Genomic DNA, 21329 nt, shown 5'->3' with positions numbered 1-21329 from the left:
AACTATGACGAAAAATGTCCGTCGACTAACTTTTTTCACTGATGAAAACAAAATAAAATCGAAATGAGACTAAATATATTGACAATTTTTTCAACAAATAAAAATTAGGCTGAAATGTTTGGGAGGGACTAGTGGAGAAGAGATCCAGTAGAACTAAAAGTCATTTTATGTTTGGTTGCGCCTGGGTGTTGTGCTCTGAAAATAGCAGATCTACAGCTCACAACGCGTCGCGTTGCGACGCGTTGTGAGCTTGTAGATCGCCTTTGGACCACAAGGTCATGATGAGTTCGATCCCTGGCACCACCTGGGTGCGGCAGGCTGTGTGTTAAGTACTGGGAGCTGATAGTAGGTGTTTTGCGCTCCACCTCAGCAATCCATCTCCCAGGGGTCTAGTGCATTGAAAGGGGGATAGACTTCTGTGTTATTGGCTGATACCAACAATAAGCCTCTCCGACCTACTTACTTACATGGCAGTGAGACCATCGTCAAATTGGCTAACTGTGCTGCTAATTGCAATAGCCTGATTGGCTCAGGAATGCTCATGCTTAGAAATAGAATTGTGATTGAAAGGGTTTGACAGTATGGGAAAGTGAAGTGGAATTGTGGAATTCAGAAAATAAAACTGAACTAGAAAAGTGTCTCTGCAAGGCAATACAACTCATACATCTTGATCACATGACCCCAGAGATAATGTTGACTGACAGGGCCTATAAGTTGCATCGTGATGGCAATCGGACGCTACGTTCAAGACTTGAGGAATTTTGTTCAAAATGGAGACCGCCTGCAAACTTTAGATGCCAATCTTAGCCAATCAGGATGGAATATGAAAAATCAGACAGATCCGTCTTGATCACATGATTATAGAGATAATGTCTACCGATTTTGCGTGATGTTTGGACAACATTTGTAGGAGTGATATAATGTATTTTTTTGTGCAAAAATTGGCCTCCTGGTGCTGCTATAACAGGCCGATGTGAAAAAGGTTGAGGTTTTTCCTTGGCCTCTAGGGAGTGTGCGTGGCATGCAAAGTTTTACACCAATCGGTTGAGTTCTAGGTAAAAACGTGAATCGGGCTATTATAGCCCCACCATGAGGCCGATTAGTAAAATGTAGGATGGCATTTCGTGTTTGGCGTAGTGGGAATGTGCGTGCAAAGTTTCATGGCAATTGGACGTTGCGTTCATGATTTGAGGCATTTTGTTCAAAACGGAGCACTCCTACAAACTTTGAAAGCCAATCTTAGCCAATCAGGATGGAATATGAAAAATCCGACAGATCTGTCTTGATCGCATGACTATAGAGATACTGTGTACAGATTTGTGTGATGTTTGGACGACGTTGAGAGGGGAGATTAGCTGTACACAGACAGACGAACGAACACACAAACACACGCACACGAGGGCGGACGGACAGGGGCGAAAACCTAGTCTCGGCCACGCTTTTGGCCTGGCGGCGACATTGAAAGCGTGACAGAAAAGATCTTCCTCATTGAACTTTAAACCTTCATTAGTTCACCTTCACCAGGCTTCATTTGATGATATTTATTTTAATCTCTGGGACCCCAATCCAATCTACACGGTAAAATCTGTAAATTTGTTACAGAACCGTAACGTCCTCAAGGACCACGACCAGAACCAGTGCTTTAGCCAATGCTCTCATCCAGTGACCTAATGAATTATTCATCACATTGATAAACAAAAAAAAGAAGCAGACTGTACGCAGAGTATAAAAACCTATGTGTCCCTATTCTGGGGTGAAAATTGGTGACAGCCCATCATCTACAAGCTCACAACGCGTCCCAACACAAGGCTTGTAGGTTATTTTCTGAAAAGAAAAGGTCAACAAAGTAAAGGGTTTAACTGTGTTAAAGTTACTCATGTGCAGGATGAGATAAAAATCCACCTGTCCTATTAAAATCATAAATAATATGAAAAGATCTATTTTCATTGAGGTGTAAAACATTTTTTTTTATAGCTCCTGTAATAAAACATCACGTTTTCTGCTGAAATAATTTGGGGCTCCCAATATTTGATCAAGGGAAATAGTCGCTCCATTAAACTGACATAATGGGGCTGTTATGGCTTAGTGGCAGGTCCGGGGTGTTGCTCCGACACTTTGAGTGTTCTCGGGTGATGAAGTATAGCGTTTAAATGAGTGGTTCTCAACCGTTTCTGGATCGGGGCCCACTTGAAAATCTCAAAAGCGTTCGCAGGGCATTATCCGCGTCCGCGGACATTATCAGATGTTTGTTTTAATGAAGAATCAATCGATTGTGTTCTGGCTCTTGCAAAATTTGAACATTTTTGAAAAAGAATTAAGTTATTTTAAACATTTTGACAATAATAACCTGGCCAAAATAGGGACACGAGATTGAAAGTAAGAATTGAAATGAAATGTGTAGCTTTTGGAACCAACGGTTCCTGAGCCATATAGCCTACATCTCAGCTCACATCAGAGCTGCCCCCACCCTCACCATGTTTAAAACCACACTCAAAACCCACCTTTTCAGACTCGCATTCCCTACATAAAACCCCAACCCCCGCCCCTCCCTTTTGTTTTTGTTTACCTTTCTTTTATAGTATATAGTCTTTTATATAGTTTTAACCAGTTCATTCTAATAAAGTAGTTTTTCTGCTCTGCTCTGTAAAGCGACTTTGAGTACCTAGAAAAGTGCTATACAAATTGTATGTATTATTACTATTATCTCCTGTATCTGTGGCGTGAGGCTAGCCTGGGACCAGACAAATCTGCCAGTGCAACAAAAAAAAATCCCTTGGCGATTTGGGTTTGGCACCGCTCCGTTGTGAATCCATTTCCTGCTCCCGAAGTCTGGGGTGACCAATCAGGGCCCAGTATTCAAATATGGGAGACTAGTAGTTTGTTGTAGGTCTAACCAATTGCGTTGAGAGCTATTGTTTTGATCCCGCCCCCTTGGGAAAAAAAAATCCTCATAGAAGCACCAGACTCATATCCACGCAGTGATATAGTCTGGCTACGCGAGGCTAGCCTGAGGCAGCTTGTTGCACTAGTCCCTGGACATGACGCTAGTACAGGGCCGGCACGTCCTATAGGCGACCTAGGCGGCCGCCTACAGTATATGGGGCCATCTGAAGGGGGGGGGGGGGGGGCGCCGAAATGGGAGGTGTAGTATTCTGAATGATGGCACTTGGGCGATCGGTATTCTATCACTGGTTTGCAAGTCACATCACTGTGTGCTAAACCTTGTGATACTGTCTGTCTGCTTCCTGGAACTGGGAGCTAAATAGGTGGGGGAGGGGACTCCCACATTAGTAAAAACCAGTCAGTCAAACACACTGTTTGCTACCCAATAAACCACCATAAGTGCGGCAGTTTAGAAGAAAGAAGGTCAGAAATGCATTCTATCTTTTGTTATATCGTCGCTGTTGGGCAAAAAACAGCTATCTCCATTTCTCAACTTATTTTTTTTTAATGAATCAGTGCTATTGAACCCCCTTTAGGTCTGTGTGTGGGTTTTACAAATATTGAACTAATGAAAAGTATTAAAAAAGCACTTCTGACTAAACCTCCTAACTCCATTGGATCCTCAAACTGTCGTTTAAACCACCTAAATCCAACTTGTGGAGTTAGGTGGTTTGTCCAGCATTGATTAGAGTGAAGTCAGACAGGAAAAACACATTAATAGTCAAAAACCTCCTAATTGGACACTTGAGCTGTATTTGGGTAAAGTGATGATAATATAAGGACACATTCAAGTTTCTGACAATGTATAAAGTCACCATAACGACTTTGACGAGGCAGTATTGTGTTGTTCTAAAATAAAGTTTTTTTTTCCCCATTTCCTGAAAACTTAATATTTTACATATACATGATTGATCATCATTGAGTCATTGATTGAGCAACAATGTGGCTACACAATGCTGTCAATCTCAGAGACACCTGGACAGCAGGGCGCTTACTCCCAATCCAATCCTTGATGCAGAGTGCCCAGCATTGGGTTCCATTATTATAGTAATTTGTCTCTGTCGGGTGGAAACCTTTATGTCCAAAGCTGTTACTTTTCAGAATTCAAATTCAAAAGTAGCACATCCACAAGCTCGAAACACGTCTGATACTTTTTGTGTGACGATGTAGTATTATCAAGTAGGGTGTTAATTTACAAAAAAAAACACAATAAGTTAGAATATGGAGATTAGAGGTTTCTGCGATTCCACCAGGCCACTGATCTGGTACTGTATATAGGCACTTTGCAAAGCATATAAAAGGAGGTGGTTAGTTAGAGATGCATTGTGGCCACAGGCTTCGTTACGTTAACGTATACAGTAAATGGAACCGTCTCTCCAGGACACACTATATCTCTCAGCTCCTACAGGTGCCAACACAATGCGTTTTGTCCCCCCGACACCGTCAGCAGAAAGCCAAGCAGCACAGAGCTGAGCTTGCAGGAAACGCCATAATGCATATGAAATGGTAATGTTCAGAAGGGCCTGCCGCCACTACAGAAAGACAGACAGGAAGGATAGGGGGGGGGGGGGGGGGTTGCATTCAGGAAGAGTGATTTTCATAGTGCACGGGGTAAGCAATATGAAAAATCCAACCCCAGTAGCCATACTGGGGTTGGGAGTACTAAGTATTGTACAGTAGGTATTCCTGGTCAAGTATTACTCCACTACAACTGAAAATTGCTCTGTCAAACTTGTACTTGAGTTAAAGTACTGCTGTACTTGAAAAATACTAGCGTAGCGTCCGATTGCCATGAACCTTTGCACACACACACACACACACACACACACACACACACACACACACACACACACACACACACACACACACACACACACACACACACACACCACTGCCAGTAGGCCAACAATTACATCTATGCCCTTTTTATTACCCAAATACAGGCTTATATTAATGTATTTGTCTGAAAAGTCCATCACACTGACATCGCCTGAGGAGTTGAGTCCTTCTGCTTTGGAAGGAGGGTTGTAATGGGCCGAAGAGTCTGCTACTTCACAACTACTTCCCAATAGTAGAGTTTCCACCTCCACCTAATAGATGAGGAATCCATTGTAATTTGATTACAATGGATAGGCAATTTCTTTGTGCACGAGGGGGCGTGTCCATCACGGACGCATTACAGACTCCTCCGTGCGGTACGTTGTTGTTGCTGCATAGCGTCGTGTTATTTTGATTATTATTAAAAAGAAGAAGACAAAAATGTAAAAAGTGTGCCAACAGACTGGAGTTGTTGTTTAACCCATTAAGACCGGGAACGCATTTGTGTGTCATTTTTAGATTTCTTTGGCTATTCAAAAATAACAGATCTACAAGCTCATAGCGCGGCACCGAGTGCCGCGCTACGAGCTTGTATATCTGTTATTTTTGAAAAATCGTGAAAATCTTTGAATACATTGTTTTAAAGCGAAAATGTGTAACTAAAATCTTCGCTTCTGGGGATTCTACAAATCCCTTTCTAAATTCTTCTAAATCCTAAAAAGAAAAAATTGAAAGAAGGAAGTTGCTATAATATTAGTGGTGCTCAAACTTTTTCATGTCAAAATTATGTATTTTGCCGCGGACCCCCATCTGAAAATATTTTGTTCCACGGACCCCAAGAAGTAAAAAGTTCAGTTAAAATGCGTATATATATATATATATATATATATATATATATATTCATTAGATTCATTAGATATTCATAGATTTGCACACGTTTTTTTTGTTTTTTTTAAATAGCAGATCTACAAGCTCATAGTGCGGCACTCGGTGCCGCGCTATGAGCTTGTATATCTGCTATTTTTTTTGAATAGCCAAAGACATCTAAAAATGACACAGATGCTTTCCCGGTCATAATGGGTTAAGTTTCAGCGTTGCTGCTCCTGAGACGGAACACGCTGGCAGCAAATCAATCAAAAGTGTTCAATGACAACCCCGGATCGACTTGTTTAACCTACTTTGTCAGTCGTATATAAATATATTCCATTGACTATCCCACCTGTCACCCAAAGTACTCAGGTGTGCAAAAGGATGTCTGTTAGAGAGCCAGGAGGGAGTAGAGGATCAATGCAGGAACTCCTGACATGCTGCTTCTCTTTCACCAGCTCGTTTCTGTGCGTTACATCCATCTATTGCCAACATCCAATTAACCAGTTGACCTGACTACCATGGAAACGAGTGACCTATCGAATCGCGCGACTCGCGTCTTCCCTCTTCTCTGCCATTAACTCCCATTTTCCGCCTGTAATGCTTAATTTATGCACCGTCGTCGACGTTGAGATTGTTGATTGGCTGTTTTCGGCGCGCTGCGCCGTCGTACGGAAAAGTATAAAACGGGCTCAGTGGTGGGAAAAGTACTCAAATGTTTTACTAAAGTAAAAGTATCAATACTGCAATGTAGAAGTACTCTGTTACAAGTGAAAGTCTGGAATTTAACGTATGTTTTATAATGTAATCATTTATATCTGCAAAGTAACTAGTAACTAAAGTCTTCAAATAATTGTAGTGGAGTAAAAGTACAATATTTGCCTCTGAGATGTAGTGGAGTAGAAGTAAAAGTATAGACAATTGGAAATACTCCAGGAAAGTAAAAGTACCTCAAAATTGTACTTAAGTAAAGTACTTGAGTAAATGTACTTTGTTACTTCACACCACTGATCGGGCTTTGGTCCCTATGGACATGAGACGTTCTCATACTATGGGTCAGGACACCAAGTGGGGTCCTCCTGGGAAGGTGGGGTCACACGTTGACACCTGATTTTTTTTTTAAAGTACCCGCAAGCAACTTAGATGTGATCTGCATCTAGGAAAGCTTGTTGTGTTGTTCTCTTTATCTCTGTCAAGACTTTGTTCGTAAACAGGTGTTACTCAGGGGGACATTGAATGATTTACAACGAGTGCTTACAAACTCAAACACAGAAAAAATCATGGCTGCATGGAGTTTATTGACATAAAATTGCTCATTAAGGTCATTACACACCGGCGAATATGCGAATATACGCAAAATTCGGACTTGTTCCGAATAATTAAAAGACGCTTTTTCGCTTCGCTTTTTCGCTCCATACAAGCTTACATTGACTTTATAAGGTTTTTAAAAAAAAAACGTATTATTCGCATGAAAAATCCGCCCCCGGTCTGTAAGGGGCTTAACATGAACTTCTACAGATTTCTACGGATTTCTTTATTTATTTTTTATCCCATTAAGACCTGATATCTGTGTCATTTTTTTATTTGAGCTAAAAAGCCATATTTTACACTTTTAGCTAGCGGCACTTGGTGCCGCGCTATGAGCTTGTAGATCTGCTATTTTTGAAAATTTGTGAAAATGTGTGCAAATATATATATTTTTAAAGCGAACATTTTTAACTCAAATCTTTTCTTCTGGGGGTCCCTGGAACAAAACATTTTGATGGGGGTCCGCGGCCAAATACATATAATTTTGGGGGTCCTTGACATGAAAAAGATTGAGCACCACTGATATAGAAACATGCATTTTTCAGAAAACTCTTGAGATTTAGGAGACATGTAGAATCGGCTTCAGGTCTCAATGGGTTAAACAAAGTCTTGAAAGAGGATAACCCAAGCTTTCCATACAGCTACAATATTGCTGAGTTTATTGTCGTTTAACTCGTACACACACTTTTCCATGGCTATTTAAACTGCATTGATAAGACACAGTATCAGCAGTAAGTACAGTACCAGCATTGTAAATGTATTTTCTAATACATATTCTTATTCAAGGCAATGTAAACCATACATCGTAAAGCAATTTTCTTTTTAGGGCTGTCAAGGTCGTGAAATGTTACTGGACGATTAATTGTCATACAAATAATTGCGATTAACAATGTAATTGCGGTCTTGGCATTGAACATTGGAACATGAAGTCTAAATGTATTAGTTTTAGACGTCGTAAACAATGAACTTTTTAATTAAAAGCGGTGGATTAAAAGGTGGACCGGCTGTTGGACCACCAGCCCGTCATTATGACTCAGACATAACCATAAACAAACCCTGTCTGTCTGTCTGTCTGTCTGTCTGTCTGTCTGTCTGTCTACCGACCGGCCCTCCCATTAGCCAATTCTAATACAGGATTGTGACCAGTGGTGTAAAGTAACTATAAGTACATTTACTCAAGTACTGTACTTGAGTACAATTTTGAGGTATTTCTACTTTACTGGAGTATTTCCTATTTTCAGTACTTTTACTTCTACTCCACTACATCTCAGAGGCAACTATTGTACTTTTACTCCACTACAATCATTTGAAAACTTTAGTTACTAGTTACTTTGCAGATATAAATTATTATGATAAAACATACATTAACCACTTTAGCCCTATTTTATACCTAGGCTATTTTCAAACATTTTAGTACTTATACTTTTGGTACTTTAAGTACATTTTGATACCAATACTTTTGTACTTTTACTCAAGTACATTTTTAATTCCGGACGTTTACTTGTAACAGAGTACTTCTACATTGCAGCATTGATACTTTTACTTAAGTAAAACATTTGAGTACTTTTTCCACCACTGGTTCTCAAACTTGTCAGGCCGCCAAAAAAAAATCCTTTGTGGACCCTCTGGCGGGTCCCGACCCACAGTTTGAGAACCACAGGCATGGATTTGTCAAAATGTCCAAAAAACACGACCCCTGGAGTCACTTGTGTACGGGGCATGGATGTGTCCAAACTGCAACAAAACAAGGACCCCGTGGAGTCACACAGACATCCTCTACCTATTGTAAGGCGTGGATTTGTCAAAATTGTCAATACAAGGACCCCTGGAGTCACAGAAATTGACAGGATACCCATTTTCAATGTAACACCTTGTTTATAGCAGGCTCAACTCTGCCCTCTCCTGGTTAGTGTGCAGAACTGCCCCATGGCTTACATGAAGGTGTTGAATGCTGGCTAACTGTGGATCAGTGGTTCTCAACCTGTGGGTGGGGACCCCCAGGGGGTCCGGGTCTCTGCATGATTTTTTTTGGGGGGGGGTCCCCAAATGACAGTGATGTGACAATTTAAGGACTTTTAAGACCTCTTTAATATACATCAAAAATAAAGAAAATAAATAACTGCATCACTGCATCAAAAGTAATCAACAAACTACTATGAAAACTGGTGAAACATTGGCCAAATTGTCAAATAATATAAGAAAGAGGCAAAAGAATTGCGTTGTGAGCTAGTAGATCAGCTATTTTCACAATATTTATCTGTGGAACCGAGTCAAACAACATTTAATGCCTCAACTCCTACAATTCCAAGTGCTTGTCAGGGTGGGGGGTCCCCAGTTCAAATATGATTATTTTATATATTTTTGCGTTGGCTATTAAAAAATAGCAGATTTACAAGCTCACAGCGCGTCACTTCGTGCCGCGCTAACTGCTATTTTTGAACATTTTGGAACAATCTTGCAAGTGTGAGAACTACTGATTTAGAAGGCATTTGTAGAATTGGCCTCAGGTCTTCAACATTTGCCGGGGGACCCCCTCAAGGACCCCTGGTGGTCCCCGGACCTCACTTTGAGAACCACTGCAGGGGGTCATATGATCATTTGACTATCCGACAGGGACATGGTAAAACTGACGGTAGATCACGGTGTTCATCTTTGACTTGCAATTCAATAAAATTCAAATGAGCTTTATTGGCATGAGAAAACATAGGTTTATATTGACAAAGCAAGAGTCAAAACATAATAAAAAACGATTTAAGAAAACAAATGGTGAAAGTATGTAGGCGTACAGTTGGATGGGGTACAGCATTGTGTTAAACAGAGCTATGTCACATTGCGACCTTATATATACATGTTATATACCGGTCAGGGCCGGACTTACCGTTGGGCTGGGGTGGGCTGCAGTCCACGGGCCCCCAACTGAGGGGGGCCTTAAAAAAAGATGTTTTTGTTTTAATCTTTTTTTTAAATTATTATTCTTCTACGATCAAATTGTCAAGTAACCCTACCGAATTAACCGAATTAAAGTGACAAAAACCCAAAATAAATGAAAAAAAGACCGGAGAAAAAAAACGAGGGGGGCCTCAAAAAATACTCTAGCCCACGGGCCTCAACTCCTATAAATCCGGCCCTGATACCGGTACAGAAACTCAATGGTTAGTGGTCCTTAGGGTGTTTGTATTCCATTGGCTAACCTTCTTTTATCGCAAATCTTGCTGCTGTGTTCGCACATTGTTGTATTTATCCCAGTAGTCTATGGGAGTTTTTTTGTTGTTGTCGTTGGTCATGTTTTCTCACTTTGGGTTGTATGTAATCTGTGGGCAGCATGTGTCTCTGATGTCTTGGTATAGTGGCAAGTTGCACCGTCAAGTTGTTGTGGTTAATGATTCCTGTCCATGCTGATTGTCTGAGTGCTCTCTCTCTCTCTCTCTCTCTCTCTCTCTCTCTCTCTCTCTCTCTCTCTCTCTCCTCTCTCTGCAGCTCTCTCTCCCCTCTCTCTCTACCTCTCTGCATGTGTTAATCAGAGGAACTTCATCTGGGCTTCTCTCAAGTCTCTGTAACCTGCTGATCAGAGGCAGATTCTCAGCAGGGGGGTGGGGCGGGTGGGGGTGGGGGTTGGGGGGGCACGCTGAATGGACTCTTTAGCCAATCAATGACTTTTAATTATTCAATTAAAGCTCAGAGGAGACAACTGGAAAACTACAGCCGACGCCAGCACTTCTGCTGGAGGACACGGACCGTCGAGTGTGCTCGGTATTTGAGTGTTGAATGTGATTGTTGAGCCTGTGTGTGTGTGTGTGTGTGTGTGTGTGTGTGTGTGTGTGTGTGTGTGTGTGTGTGTGTGTGTGTGTGTGTGTGTGTGTGTGTGTGTGTGTGTGTGTGAGACAATTTTCCTGGTCCTCACAAGAGAAATGATTGTTTTATGGTTTTAAAACATATTTTATAAGGGGTTGGAGTTATGGCGGATTAACAAGTGCACTCGGTTGAGCGCTGCTGTCGTAATGTCAAGATGGCATTCATAAAAGCGCCGTCCAAAAATGTTGATGTCCTCAGAAGGATAGTAATACAAACGTGTGTGTGTCCGCGCGCGTGCCTGTATGCATGCGTGCACGCATCCGTGCGTGCGTGGCGTGCATTGTGTGTATTTTGTCAGTGACAAATGCTTAACATTTGGCCCTGCCTGTGGTTTAGAGATGATACACTGCACTGCACTACAGGTCCGCCTCCCCCTGTCTCATTAAAGCATCTCAGTTTAGCAGGAATCACAGAGTGGTCGGCCAGTGGTTCTGTTGACCCAGGCGCATGTTGTTTCTCTCTCAGCCTCAGCCCAGCGGGACGGAGCACAGGGTGGAGGAACACAACAGTCATAATAACAAAGATGCTGGCAAGCAGCCACAGCATGGTCGCCAGAGGGAAAAAACGTCTGCATTTTGCACTTTTTTGCGAAGGACATGGGTTTGAGAACGCACCAACATCTATAATTCATCTGTTTTCCCTTGGCCAGGAGACACACAGGCCACGAAAGCACATTTCTGTGTAGCGATTTCGAACCTCGATGCTATAGCGATTGACCAAGACGTGGCCACCTAGCAGACATGGTGGTTCGCTCTCATGTTTTGGTTACTTAGGCTTGTTTTTCTTGACAATGATAAGAATGTAATTTAGATACTGTAGCAGGTTATTTAAACTGATACTACATGTAGGTTCATTGTTTGCCTGGTATCCCGTAGTTTCAATTTATTTCGATAGTATCATCTTGTTTAGGCTGATGCCACGCTGGGCAAGACCTGCGATGTTGGTTGTCTAGGAAGTTGACAACCGGAAATGGTTGAATTTGGCGGAAGTACCGCCCAAGGAAATGACGTCGATGCTTTACAAATCTGTTAACATTCTCCGTGAATGAAACGAGTGTTGTGATTGGTCAAAAAATATCGTTTCCGGGGGAAGCGGAAATCCTATCCACTCAGGACTTCCTAGACACTCGCTGCTTTAGGTCGTGACCAGGCTCTTCTTTTCGCAGATGAGTGAGGCTGGGACCGAGGCTAGGCTGATGCTAGGTTCTTCTTGTTTTACCCATGATCCTAGTTTTTCCAATACAGGAAATTGGAAATACTCCAAAGAAATTGTACTTAAGTACAGTACTTGGGTAAATGTACTTAGTTACTTTACACCACTGACTACAACCACCACAGTTGTGTTAGTTTTATCGTGTTAACATACTCTACCACACACATTGGTCCATTTGCTTCCATTTGTCCTTGAAATTAAGTTTGGGAGGAAACCACTGCATAGACTAGAGGGTTGCACACACACACACACACACACACACACACACACACACACACACACACACACACACACACACACACACACACACACACACACACACACACACACACACACACACACACACACACGTGCGTGTTGATACCTTGGATATGCACTGTTTGTTGTTGTCAGGCAGAAACTTTAATTCTCTACATTGTTGTACAAGAGAGTCGCGTAAAAGTAGCATAAGCGTTGCTGGCGGGCAGAAACCTCTTAGCTCCATATTCTAACTTTTTTTCGTTTTTTTTGTATATTAACACCCTACTTGATCATACTACAGCGTCACACAAAAGCATCAAAAGTAGCAGATCTACAAGCTGGAAACCCGGCGCGAATACGACGTGTGTCGAGCTTTATCTGCTACTTTTGCTATTTTTGTATTTGAATCCTGAAAAGTGGACTAAAGGCCTTTGCAGACAGGATTAGTGATTAGTCAATCAGTTTTTACCACATGCGAAAAGACGCACAAATCGAACTGGGTTCGATTGGGAAAAAAACGTATCGCCACATCGCATCGCATCGCAATTGGGAGCCGGTGTGCATGAGGTCATAGAGAACCATGTGTTCATTTGAAAAATAATATTGTCCGTTTTTTCCGTGCAAAGAATCGCACCCTGTCTGCAAAGGCCTTAAGTAACAGTTTCCACCCGACAGAGACAAAATAAAGCCTCTGTGGAGCTTGTAGATCGTCTTCGTCTTCCTGGAAAAGTAACTTTTTTCTTTTTAGGGACATAACAGGTTTCCACCTGACACCACGATGAGCTGTAAAGAAATAAAAGTGTGACTTGACTTTGTCTTTTCTGTCCCCCCCCACCTCTCCACCCCCCCTTCACACACCCAGGGGTATCGGCAAACAGGGCTTCCAATGTCAAGGTACGGTGGAGAAAGGAACACACACACACACACACACACACACCTTGACACAGTCGATATCGGAATTGTTGTGTAGACTGATGTGTGACCGATCCATTCTCTTTTGACTCTCTCCTCCTCCTCCTGGATTTCTCTTATTCTGCCCTTTTTTCCACTCACAGTGTGCAGTTTCGTGGTCCACAAGCGATGTCACGAGTTTGTGACCTTCACGTGTCCGGGCTCCACCACCGCCGTCCCCCGACCGGACGTGAGTAGACTCCACCGTAACCATTACATTTACTTGAGTACTAGTACTTATACTGTAAGTGCATTGTTTTTGAGTATCTGCACTTTACTTTGTATTTGTATTTTTGACTTGTGACTCCACTGAATTTCAAAGACAGATATTGTTCTTTTGACTCCACTGCATTTCTAGAAAGGGAAAAAGTACATGATATTAACCCATTAAGACCTCAGACGATTCTTAAAAATCCTAACATTTTTTTGGAAAAAAAAAAAACGAAACATTTTTCCCCCCAATATTTTTCAAAAATAGCAGATCTACAAGCTCATAGCGCGGCAGCCGCGCTATGAGCTTGTAGATCTGCTATTTTTGAATAGCCAAAGAAATCTGAAGTGACACAGATGCGTTCCAGGTCTTAATGGGTAAAACACTTGAGCCCTATTTCAAATATAGTGCAAATTGCAAAATGGCAGATCTTCAAGCTCACAACGTAACGTCGTGAGCTTGTACATGTGCTATTTTCACTATATATTTTTTATTTTGGTGGGAAATGTCTAAATTATGATACAGCAATGCATTGATATTAAAGAGATATTATACTTTATAATTTGTATTTTTAAAAGCATGTACTTTTGAATACTCAAGTATGTTTTTTAAGCAAGTACTCCAGTACTTTAACCCAAGTACAAATTTGACAGAGCAACTTTCACTTGTAGTGGAGTAATACTTGACGAGGAGTAGTACCTATACTTTTTATACTCAAGTACTGTGGCCACCACTGCGTGTCAGCAACATGCATGGTGTTTCTCACAGCATGCTCTCACAGCTCCTCACACGGCCAACCTTTCACACGCAGAGGGATTGATAGAACCTTATTGATCCTCCTTCTTCAAACCCTTTCAGTGCACAGGTCAATCACTATCCGTCCGGGCTATGGGTTCTGCGACCACAGATCCCATAGCCTGCAGGGTCCGCGAGGTATCCGCGACCACGGATCCTTATTAGGCTGTGGAAAAGGAAATGCTAATAAACAGCTTTAAAATTTAGGAAATTCTGCGTGCAATTTCATATTTATTGTTCACTGCCAGTAGTGACAGACAGACAGACAGACAGACAGACAGACAGACAGAAGTGACAGTCTTTGTTTTATAGTAGGATTTAAAACTAGTCTGTAAAATTGATTTGGGGTAAAAGAGATTTATTAACAGATTTATTTTGTTCGACCTAACCCTATTTTACACAGTAAAATCCTCTGCATCCTCCGTATGCATTTTTAACCACTTGAACCCCAGCATCGATATATTCCGGGGGAACATTAGCCAAAAATGGGGGGAAAGTGCACCAAGTATAGAATCAACTCTAATCCGTTTGATTAAGAAGAGAGGATTTTCAGTGTTTTTTTTTTCTTTTTTTCTTTTTTACTCCAGTGAGTTTACCCTTGTGGTTTTGTGGTCCACTAATTATGCAGGATTAGGTGACCTTCACGTATGCAGTGACGGCCTGTCCCTCCACAACCAGAATTAATCAAAACTATTATCTATCTTACTGCTACTTTGGACATTCTGCATAATTATGGACTGCTATTATAAATTCTTCTCCATTTTTTTATGAGCAATATCGTAAGCCATCTTTCGGGGAATTTGTTGGGGGGAGTGAACAAATAAATAAATAATACAGGCTTTCCTCTCTTCTTCAAAAGTTGCACATAAAGGTCAGCTAAAGAAGTTGGTTGAAAGTCATTCTTTTTTGAAGATTCCAGAAGTGTTGCAAATTTAGAATTTTTGCAAGCTTGTAGATGGCCTATATACACTATTCTTGTACAGTCATACTGTGCAACATGTTTTGCTCACAGTGTGTATTGTGAGCTATTTTCTAAGAAAGATATTGCCTTTTGACAAAGACTAAATCTAAGGACATTTTCTCTATGATTTTAGGTAGTTTTAGGTAGTTTTGTAAACACACAATAGAGTGTTCAGCTAGTTATCTTTTTTTGTAAAGCCTTGTCTAAAATATTTTGTCAATTGTTTTTTTTTGTGTAACGTTGTGAAGTTGTAAAGTGTAAAGTTGGCCTGTGTTTACATAACAAAACAATAAATACATGTTTATCAATCATTTCCCTCGTATACCAGCAGACATCAGCCACTGGAGTATCTACTGTAGATATGGTGGTGTTTACCTGCAGAAACACACTGGTGTGTCCACTGTTTGTTTTGGTAGACCCATCCCACATCCCCATCTACCAAAACTAACAGTGAAAACGCCATAATACAGTGAGAGGGCAGTGTGTTTCTGCAGGTAAACACCACCACACTACCCAGACACTAGCCTGCTGCCGTACTGATCACGTGGGAACTTGTGAGGGAATCCAACCTGTTCAGTCTGGGAATGCCAGGCTATACTGTAGCACATTACTCAGGCTGATAACTGCTGTTGAGGGACATTATTGGTAACAATATGTATCGTAGCTGTCCGGCGGGAACCAGCTAACTCCATTTCTTTTTTCTTTTCTTTTTCATAAATCAATGCCGTTCCACCGCACGACGCAGTGAGTGCACACATGGTGCACACAGACAGAAGACAGATCTGTGGCGGACATAAACAAACTCTAACGACGCAGGGTTTTTCCCCCCGTAGTCTGTTACAACTATGCAGTGTACCTGTTTATCAAACTTAGCACTGACGCTAATGTTATGAAAACAAGTAATTCTATTCTATTGTAGGCCTATAAAATAAGTGTCACGAAGCATCACGGCATTAATTCACACGTTGTGATGCATTTGAGATCCATTTTTAGTTTAGCCCCAGACCCCATTTGAAACCTCTCCCTCTGCTGCGATTGGAGCTATTGTCAGGCGTCAGCTGTTCTGACAAAACTCCTAACTCCACTTGAGCTGGATGTGGGTAAAGTGGTGATAATATAATGATACATGCAAGTATCTGACAATACATAAAGTCACTATACCAACTTTGATGAGGCAGTATTGCTTTGTTTTAAAAGGTTTTCTTCATTTCCTGAAAATACCTATATTTAGTTTTTTCATTTCCTGAAAAATGAGCGTTTTGGAGTTAGCTGGTTCTTGCCGGACAGCAGAGATATATTATTTTGTTTTGTTATGTAAACACAGGGCAAAGTTACATGCTATGCGCCTTTAAGTATAATAAGCCTGGCTCCCATAAGCAGAGGTTTGGGTCGTTTATGGAATGATGCTGAGGACAAATGGCTGAAGGATGGGAACTGTAGATACACACCGGTTGCTCTACGGCACTGTGTCTCCTGTCTGCTTCCTTTACCTGGCTTTTCTTTTCTTTTTTTACAGTGACTTATTTTCCATTTATCCTATTAACCATCCCCCCATTTTTCACTCACGCAATTACATGACTCATCCCTCTATCTCTCTGTCCATCCATCAGTCCATCCGTCCATCTGTCTGTCTGTCTGTCCCCCGTCCCCCCCTTATATCTTTGTCCTTTTGTCCTACAAGTTCTCGGAGATGGGTTGGGGTGAGGAGGAGAGAGAGGGGAGGGGGGTACAGGAGGAGGATGGAGAGAGAGAGAGAGAGAGAGAGAGAGAGAGAGAGAGAGAGAGAGAGAGAGAGAGAGAGAGAGAGAGAGAGAGAGAGAGAGAGAGAGAGAGAGAGAGAGAGAGAGAGAGAGAGAGAGAGAGAGAGAGAGAGAGAGAGAGAGAGAGAGAGAGAGATTGATTAGATGGGGGGGGGAAATAAATTGTGATTTTGGGGAGATATGTTTTTTTTTGTCTGCCTTCTATATAAACCACAGCTGAAATTTGGCCAAGGTGAACGTCTGTGTGCACGTGTGTGTGTGTGTGTGTGTGTGTGTGTGTGTGTGTGTGTGTGTGTGTGTGTGTGTGTGTGTGTGTGTGTGTGTGTGTGTGTGTGTGTGTGTGTGTGTGTGTGTGTGTGAGCGGCATGCATGCACACATGTTGATGAGAGGGATTTACCTGTGTGCGAGTGTTGTGCAAGCTTGTATAAATAGGTGTGTTGTTGTAGAACGTGTGTGCTTGAGAGAGACAGAGAGAGAGACAGAGAGAGAGACAGAGAGAGAGAGAGAGAGAAGGGGTGGTTTTTTCAGAGACAGAAGGGAGAAGCAAAGAAGGGAGGTGAAGAGAGGAGGAGCATTTTGGGAGAAAGAACCAAGGAGGAGGTTGAACCTGATGAGCTGAAGAAGACATACTGTAGAAAACATTCATCCCTCTTATAGTTTTTAAGCGATTTGTTTGTCCAGTTCGGTGTTTGATTCCTTATCCTTAAGCATTTCGTATAATTCAGAAATCTTCAATACACGACCCTGGTGTTCTGTAAATGCAACTAATTAATATGTTTTTGGATCTTTCAACATTGATTTCAATGGTTACACATTCCATCAAATTGTCAATAACCTTCATATTTTCCATAACTTTACACTTACATTCAGACTTCACAAACAGGGCAACACCCCCTGCCCTTTTGTTGACCCTGTTTTGCCAAAACATTTCATATCCCTCTTTGTCACTTCTCAACCAAGTCTCAGAAATTGCTATTGCACTAAACTTTTTTTTTTAAATTTGGTGGTACTTCATTTTTGAGAAATTACTGTAGAGACTACTATTGAAATGAATCACTGAAAACCCCTCTATTTTCATCTTCTTTTGAATTGAACTTATGTTCGGAATAATATTCGCAATTCTAATCAATGTTCTGGTAGAAGTGGATCCCTGGATCAATGTCATTGTCTAACTCATAAAGTTTGTGGTCTTTAAAGTCAAAATACTTTAAACCTGTGTATTCACACATTCTCTCATGTCATATGTATCACTCACAAACATTTCCTAACCCGGCCAAAATACAAAAGAAAACAAAAAGAACACATGACCTTCCCTATAGTCCACCACTTTGCCAAAGCATTTGTTTTTTTCATTTATATTGATCAAGTTCTTTTATGTCTCTGACGGCCATTCATCAAGCAGGCTCAATAAAGCCCTCTCCACCGCTCAGTGTGTCTCTGTAGACACATTCCAGTTCCTTTTCCATCCTCGTGCTCCTCACAGACGTTGTTTCCTCGTGCATTAGTCCAGAGGTTCTCTTTTTCTTTTTTTTTTTACATTTTTATCCCACTATTTTGCAACCCATTTTTTATGCAAGGACCCTCGAATTGATGTATATAATATTTATATTATATAACAGACCCCCATCTGAACATGTTTTGTGCCAGGGAACCCCTAGAAGAGAAGATTTGTGTTAAAAAATAAAAACTTTTTTTTAAAATGTTCAAAAATATCAGATGTACAAGCTCGCAGTGACGCGCTGCAAGCTTGTACATCTGCTATGTTTGGATAGCCAACGTCTAAAATATGGTTAACCCATTAAGGTCTGAGGTTCCGATTCTACAAATGTCTTCTGAATCCTAACAGTTTTTTGAAAAAAACGTATGTTTCTATATCAGTGGTGCTCAAACTTTTTCATGTCAAGGACCCCCAAAATGATGTGTTGTTCCAGGGACCCCCAGAAGCAAAGAATATAGTTAAAAATGTTCGCTTTAAACAATATATATTCGAAGATTTGCACACATTTTCACGATTTTTCAAAAATAGCAGATATACAAGCTCGTAGCGCGGCACTCGGTGCCGTGCTATGAGCTTGTAGATCTGCTATTTTTGAATAGCCAAAGTGTAAAATAATGCTTTTTAGCTCAAATCTAAAAATGACACAGATGCGTTCCCGGTCTTAATGGGTTAAAGGGGTCAAAATGATTGCAATGCTGTATTAAACAAATTTAGCTGGGGACCCCCTGGAACCCGCTCAAAGGACCCCATGGGGGTGCCCGCCCGGACCCCACTTTGAGAACCCCTTGCATTAGCCCCTCCTCCCCCGAGGACGGAGCCAATAAGGATTAGAAAGTGAGGACGTATATAGGGAATCGATCAGGTTCAAGTTGAGCTCGTCTCAGAGCGACGTCAATTAATTATAACACGGCGGGACGACCGGATCACTGGTAACAGATCAGTATAGGCCTGTTTCTCCTCAGATGTCATGATGTATCGGACACCGTGTTTCTCTCCAATAATATGATACAGCGTGTATAGGAATTGAGCTGTGTGTGACATGCGTTTCCCTCATTGATCCACCCATGCACAGCACAGCAAAACCGCAGGATCGTGTGAATAAAAAATCAATCGGAACCATTATTGAGTTTGTAAGTGCGATATCACAGGCTTAAATGAGGTGCAATTTGTGGAGAAAAAACACAGACTTCTGAGGAATACACACAGAGAGAGAGAGAGAGTAGGCAACGTTTTATTCATACAAATAAATGAGATACAGTATAGCTTGTGTCTTCAACGTTTTTTCAAGCTAAGGACCCCCTTACGTGATACATAGACGAAACAGGGACCCCCCGCCGCTATACTACATACTGTAATATTGTGTAAAATTGTATGTGCATGTTAATCTAGGCCTCGGTCTCTCCAACTTCTTTTTTCTTTTTTTAAATGCCTTCTATTCACACAGCTGGATGGTATATATTAACTCATATTTACTGCCAGGAACGAATTAATTAATTCCTCCGTCTACCGTCCCACTGCCAGCAAATTAAGGGCGGTTTTACTGTACCTTTGAAAAATCATGGAATATTCTCTGTGACTTCCTTCCTCACGGAGATCGGCTCAATACATTCACAGAACGAAATTGGCCGGCCTTCATTCCAGAGCTATGGCCTTTTGAATGTGGCTTGTTTTTAAAAAAAAAAATACTTTTGTTGAATCCTTTAACATGGAAGCAGGCAAGCTTCGTTTTTTTTTTTTTCGTTCACGTGATTTCTGGGTGTATTTTGGATCTAATACATTTGACACTTCTGTGTGACGCTATAGTATGATCAAGTAGGGCGTTAATTTACGGAAAAAAACATTTAAAATATGTGTTTCTGCCTGACAGCAACGATATGGGTTGAGTGTGACTGGACTGCATCATGTGGTGTTACGTTGCCTTTGCAGGACCTGAAGAGTCAGCACGTGTTCAAACTGCAGACCTACTCCAGCCCCACCTTCTGTGACCACTGTGGCTCTCTGCTCTACGGACTCATTCACCAGGGCATGAAGTGCTCCAGTGAGTGACCAACGTGTGTGTGTGTGTGTGTGTGTGTGTGTGTGTGTGTGTGTGTGTGTGTGTGTGTGTGTGTGTGTGTGTGTGTGTGTGTGTGTGTGTGTGTGTGTGTGTGTGTGTGCGTGTATGCGTGTGTGTGGACGCGTGCGTGCGCGTGCGTGTGTCTGTGCGTGTAGATGTGTGTGTTCACATCTACTTTATGTGTATCTGTGTTGCAATTGTGAACAGACAGCCTGTATGGCTTGCCATATCTTTTTTATGAATAACCTTCACTTTGATGTTGATACCACCAGGCATTTGTACACGTGATATAGCCTACATTGACATAATTACAGTCGTACGCTCCTGCACATTTTGTGTATGTGTGTTAGGTCTGGGCGATATGACTTGAAAGTATATATGAAGTAAAAATGTAGAATATTGAAAATAGCAGATCTACATTGTGAGCTTGGAGATTGGACACGTCCGCCATTTTAGAATGAAGTATAATAGAGCAGTGGTTCTCAAACCTTTTCATGTCAAGGACCCCCAAAATGATATATATCTGGCCGCGGACCCCCATCTCAAATATTTTGTTCCAGGGACCCCCCAGAAGCAAAGTTTTGAGCAACAAATATTCAAAGTTTGCACACATTTTCACGTTTTTTCAAAAATAGCAGATCTACAAGCTCATAGCACGGCACTCGGTGCCGTGCTATGAGCTTGTAGATCTGCTATTTTTGAATAGCCAAAGTATAAAAGGTCATCATTATTGTGATGCTATATTAACACATTTTGCTGGGTACCCCCTGGAACCCCCTCAAGTACCCCTGGGGTCCCCCGGACCCCACTTTGAGAACCAATGTAATAGAGGGTCAAGGGGTTAATCAAAGACATT

The 21329-nt window shown here is 41.5% G+C and overlaps 1 protein-coding gene across 1 annotated transcript in view; it reads left to right on the top strand.

The window, feature by feature from the left end:
- Nucleotides 1-21329, top strand: part of prkcg (protein kinase C, gamma) — a gene marked incomplete at both ends in the record, with an annotated part of 79080 nt that overhangs the window by 14518 nt on the left and 43233 nt on the right. The window contains 3 exon segments of the mRNA XM_084052186.1: nucleotides 13103-13134; nucleotides 13296-13381; nucleotides 20344-20459. Of these exon segments, the coding sequence (XP_083908312.1) occupies nucleotides 13103-13134; nucleotides 13296-13381; nucleotides 20344-20459 (234 nt within the window).

This window comes from Gymnoscopelus microlampas, assembly GCF_963454915.1.
Source record: "Gymnoscopelus microlampas genome assembly, chromosome: 3".
Taxonomy (NCBI): Eukaryota; Metazoa; Chordata; class Actinopteri; order Myctophiformes; family Myctophidae; genus Gymnoscopelus; species Gymnoscopelus microlampas.
This window is presented reverse-complemented; position numbering and strand designations above follow the sequence as displayed.